This window comes from Pollachius pollachius (genome assembly GCF_949987615.1).
Source record: "Pollachius pollachius genome assembly, chromosome: 8".
In the NCBI taxonomy this organism is placed as follows: domain Eukaryota; kingdom Metazoa; phylum Chordata; class Actinopteri; order Gadiformes; family Gadidae; genus Pollachius; species Pollachius pollachius.
The window spans coordinates 3,212,335-3,217,334 of NC_136941.1; the positions used below are offsets into that span (position 1 = coordinate 3,212,335).

General features: G+C 52.4%; 1 protein-coding gene across 1 annotated transcript in view; it reads left to right on the forward strand.

Moving 5' to 3' along the window:
• The window catches only part of lamb2l (laminin, beta 2-like), a 59,609-nt gene that overhangs the window by 52,150 nt on the left and 2,459 nt on the right, over positions 1 to 5,000 (forward strand). Inside the window, exons 27-33 of the mRNA XM_079741564.1 lie at positions 404 to 588; positions 967 to 1,214; positions 1,355 to 1,570; positions 2,964 to 3,108; positions 3,886 to 4,093; positions 4,317 to 4,458; positions 4,862 to 5,000. The exon at positions 4,862 to 5,000 is cut by the window's right edge and continues 38 nt beyond it. Of these exons, the coding sequence (XP_079597690.1) occupies positions 404 to 588; positions 967 to 1,214; positions 1,355 to 1,570; positions 2,964 to 3,108; positions 3,886 to 4,093; positions 4,317 to 4,458; positions 4,862 to 5,000 (1,283 nt within the window). The remainder of the gene's footprint in view (positions 1 to 403; positions 589 to 966; positions 1,215 to 1,354; positions 1,571 to 2,963; positions 3,109 to 3,885; positions 4,094 to 4,316; positions 4,459 to 4,861) is intronic.

Sequence of the window (5,000 nt, forward strand, 5' to 3'; positions counted from 1 at the left end):
TGTCTCGTGCCTGTGCGTGTGTGTGTGTGTGTGTGTGTGTGTGTGCGCCTCTATATGTGTGTGTTTGTGTGTCTGTCTGTGTTTGCCTCGATATGTGTGTGTGTGCGTGTGTGTTTGTGTGTGTGTGTGTGTGTGTCTGTCTGTCTTTGTGTGCCTCTATGTTTGTGTGTGTGTGTGTGTGTGTGTGTCTGTGTGTGTGTGTGTGTGTGTGTGTGTGTGTGTGTGCGTGCGTGTCTCTATATGTTTGTGTGTGTGTGTGTGTGTATCTGTCTGTCTTTGTGTGTGTGTGTGTGTATCTGTCTGTCTTTGTGTGTGTGTGTGTGTGTATCTGTCTGTCTTTGTGTGTGTGTGTGTGTGCCTCTGTGTGTGTGTGTGTGTGTGTGTGTGTGTGTGTGCGGTGCAGGGCGGAGGTGGCGCTGACCGACGGGCGTCTGATGGGCGTGGCCCGGGACCTGAACTCCACGGCGACGGTGGAGGCGGGGCTGCAGGAGGCCCTGGAGGAGCTGGAGGGGGCCCTCAGTGAGGTCAACACCACGCTGACCGACAAGCGCCAGGCCGTGGACGAAACCCTGACCGGAGGCTTCCCAGGTAGGACCTCCCAGCATGCCCCTGGGCAGACACGGACCGTCTGTACCCATCATGCACCTGGGCTGACACTGACAATCCATCCGATAATACACCTGAGTGTGTTCTGCTAACAATTTGCGCTAACACTTTTTGCTAACACTTTGACACTTTGGGCTAACACTTCGACTAGTTGTGCTAACTCTTTGATACATCATGCTTACACTTTGTGCAAACACTTGAACACGTTATGCTAACACTTTGTGCTAAAACTGTGCTAACTCTTGAGACTTTGTGCTATCACTTCGACTAGTTGTGCTAACTCTTTGATACATTATGCTTACACTTTGTGCTAACACTTTAACACGTTATGCTAACACTTTGTGCTAATTGTGTCCACAGATCAGTTTGACAAGGTGAAGCAGGCCTTCCGGGAGTCCACGGAGGCGAAGCAGCGGTGCAACGCCTCGGTGTCCGGCCCCTCCAGCCCGGTCGCTCAGTCCAGGGACACCCGGGAGCGGACCCAAGACCTGCTGGACGCCCGGAAGGACAGCTTCCTCCGGTCCATGGCGGCCCAGAACAAGAGCCTGGAGGAGCTTCAGCCCAAAGCCCACGACCTGGACAAGAAGATCCACCACCTCAGCCACAAGGTAGGACCAGAAGTTCATCCAAAGTCTGTGATGTCACAAGTGGATAGATTTTGTTCTGGCTCCTCCCCCATGGCGGTCAAACCCTTAAAGGGCCACGACGGCGTGTGTGAGAAGCACTCACCTTACCCCCTCCCCCTCAGGTGTGCGGGGGTCATCGCCTCGGCGACGCCGACGGCCGCTGCCCGGACAGCCCCTGTGGCGGGGCGGGTTGCCGTGACGCCGCTGGCGAGCGCGTGTGCGGGGGGCCGGGATGCAACGGGACGGCCAGCAGCTCTGCGGCGGCGCTGCAGCTGGCCGAAGACGCGGCGGAGAACATCGCCAGGGCCAGCGACGACCTGCAGGCCGTCGCGCGCAAGGTAGCCTCACGTAGCTCGTGGCCTCACGTAGCTCGTAGCCTCACGTAGCTCGTAGCCTCATTTAGCTCGTAGCCTCAAGTAGCTCGTAGCCTCCTGTAGCTCTTAGCCTCCTGTAGCACGTAGCCTCACATAGCTCGTAGCCTCACGTAGCTCATAGCCTCACGTAGCTCATAGCTTCCCATAGCTCGTAGCCTCCTATAGCTCGTAGCTTCATATAGCCTCTGTTAACTTTAGCTGATTGCTCGCAAGGCTTGCAAGCTTCAAGTAGCACATAGCTTCCTGAGCTTTTAGCTCCCTGTAGCTCGTAGCTCCCTGTAGCTCATAGCTTCAAGTAGTACATAGCTTCCTGAGCTCGTAGCTTCCTGTAGCTCGTATCTCCCTGTAGTTCATAGCTTCAAGTAGCTCAAAGATTCCTGTAGCTCGTAGCCTAATGTAGCTTATAGCTTCATGTAGCTCATAGCTTCATATAGCTCATAGCTTCACGTAGCTCGTAGCCTCCTGTAGCTTGTAGCCTCCTGTACCTCATAGCTTCATATAGCCTCTGTTTAATTTAGCTGATTGGTCGCAAGGTAGCACTTCATGTAACTCGTAGCCTCCTGTCGCTCATTGCTTCCTGTAGCTCATTGCTTCACGTAGCTCGTAGCTTCATGTAGCTCATAGCTCCCTGTAGCTCATAGCCTCCTGTAGCTCATAGCTTCATGTAGCTTATAGCTTCACGTAGCTCATAGCTTCACGTAGCTCGTAGCTTCATGTAGCTCATAGCTCCCTGTAGCTCATAGCCTCCTGTAGCTCATAGCTTCATGTAGCTTATAGCTTCACGTAGCTCATAGCCTCCTGTAGCTCACAGCTTCCTGTAGCTTGTAGCCTCCTGTAGCTCATAGTCTCCGGTAGCTAATAGCTTCCTGTAGCTCATAGCTTCACGTAGATCATAGCTTCCTGTAGCTCGTAGCTTCCTGTAGCTCATAGCTTCACATAGCTCATAGCTTTGTGTAGCTCATAGCTTCATGTAGATCATAGCTTCACATAGCTCATAGATTGGTGTAGCTCATAGCTTTTCATAGCTTCCTTTAGCTAATAGCTTCATGTAGCCTCTGTTAACTTTAGCTGATAGGATTGTGTTGTTTATGTCAAAGTTAGCGAACAGTTGTATTTGGATTCTGGTCATAAGCCACCAGGAAGTTTGGAGGTGAACAGCTGACATTACAGATGCTAGCATGCTAGCTGGCCAAGCATGCTAGCATGGAGAAAAGAGTGTGTGCTATATGACTAGTAGTATAGTAGTCCTACTCTGGTAGGTGTGTTGATGCTCCTTCTGCTATCTGGTTGCACATCGTAACATCCTACAGTCTAGGTGCTAATGTTTGTGTGTGTGTGTGTGTGTGTGCGTCGCAAGCTCAAGGACATCGCCTCCCTGACCCAGGACGTGAAGAACCAGGCTAAAACCACGCTGGACAAGGCCCAGAAGAAGAAGGCCCAGTTGGACCGGTCCAACAAGGAGCTGAAGGACTTCATCAAGAAGATCAAGGACTTCCTCAATGGTGGGGGGCTCACACTGTTCTCATCATCATTATCATCATCTCTTATTATTATAGCCTTTTAGATCCAATTGATTCTTTCATTCATTCATTCATTAATAAGATTACAAATATCTCATGTTACATTTGATCTCTCTCTCTGTCTCTCTCCCTGTCTCTCTCTCTCTCTCTTTCTTTGTCTCTCCGCTCCCTCTCTCTCTCTCTCCCTCTCTCTCTCTCTCTGTCTCTCTCTCTTTCTTTGTCCCTCTCTCTCCCTCTCGCTCTCTCTCTCCCTCTCTCCCTCTCTCTCTCTCTCTGTCTCTCTCTCTGTCTTTGTCTCTCTCTCTGTCTTTGTCTCTCTCTCTCTCTCCCTCTCTGTCGCTCTCTCTTTGTCTTTGTCTCTCTCTCTGTCTCTCTCCCTGTCTCTCTCTCTTTCTTTGTCTCTCTCTCTGTCTTTGTCTCTCTCTCTCTCTCTCTCCCTCTCTCCCTCTCTCTCTCTCTGTCTCTCTCTCTCTCTCTCTCTCTCTCTCTGTCTTTGTGTCTCTCTCTCTCCCTCTCTCCCTCTCTCTCTCTCTCTGTCTCTCTCTCTCTGTCTTTGTCTCTCTCTCTGTCTCTCTCTCTCTCTCTCTCTATCTCTCTCTATCTCTCTCTCTATCTCTCTCTCTCTCTCTCTCTCTCTCTCTCTCTCTCTCTCTCTCTCTCTCTCTCTCTCACTACTCTCCACACTCTCACGCCCTCTCTCCCGAATTCCCTCTCTCTCTTTGGCTCAATTCCTCCCCCCCCCCCCCCCTCTGGCTCCAGAGGAGGGTGCTGACCCGGAGAGCATTGAAAAGGTGGCGCTTCAGGTCCTGGCCATCACGCTGCCCCTGAACCAGACCGGTCTGGACCGGATCCTGGGGGTGATAAAGGAGCGCCTGGCCAACCTGTCTGACATCCAGGCGGTCTTCAACCACAGCAGGGAGGACATCGCCCTGGCCAAGGACCTGTTGGAGCGCAGCAAGACCGCCAAGTACGGCCCATGTTTGGCCAGTCCAGTGGTTGAGCCCTGCCTGTCTCTCTCTCTATCTTTCGGTCTGTCTGTCTCACTGTCTGTCTATCTGTCTGCTGTCGGCCTGTCCGTCTGCCTGCCTGTCTACCTGTTGTCGGTCGGTCCATCTGTCTGTCTCTCTGTCTGTCTGTCTGTCTGTCTGTCTGTCTGCCTGTCTCACCCTCTGCCTCCTGTCTGTCCTCAGGAAGCGGGCGGTGGGGGTGAAGGATAAGGTCGACCTCACCAAGAAGGCGCTAGACGCTTCCCAGAAGGCCATAGGGCAGGCGGAGGGCGCCCTGCGAGACGCACTGGAAAACCTGAACAAAACCCGCAACGCCACGGCAACGGTACGAGAGAGAGAGAGAGAGACAAAGAGAGAGCGAGAGAGAGAGAAAGAGAGAGAGACAAAGGGAGAGAGAGAGAGAGACAAAAACAAAGAGAGAGACAGACAAAGGGAGAGGGAGAGAGAGAGAGAGACAAAGGGAGAGAGAGAGAGAGAGAGAGAGAGAGAGAGTGAGAGAGAGAGAGACAAAGGGAGAGAGAGAGAGAGAGAGAGAGACAAAGACAGAGAGAGAGAGAGGGACAGAGAGACAGAGAGACATACAGACAGACAGACCGAAAGACAGACAGAGAGCTCAAGCTTTGAGAAATGAACAAAAAACATTTGTTTGTACTTATATTTTATATATTTCCATTTTCGATTTGTATATTGATCTCTTCTAACTGTATCACCACCCCCCCCCCCCCAAGGTGGAGGAGAGGCTGCGGGGGCTGGAGGAGCGGCAGATGGAGGCCATGCTGCGTCTGTCCAACCTCTCGTCGGAGGTGGACGCGCTGCGGAACAAGACGGAGAGCAACCGCCTGCTGGCCCAGGACGCCCGGGGGCTGG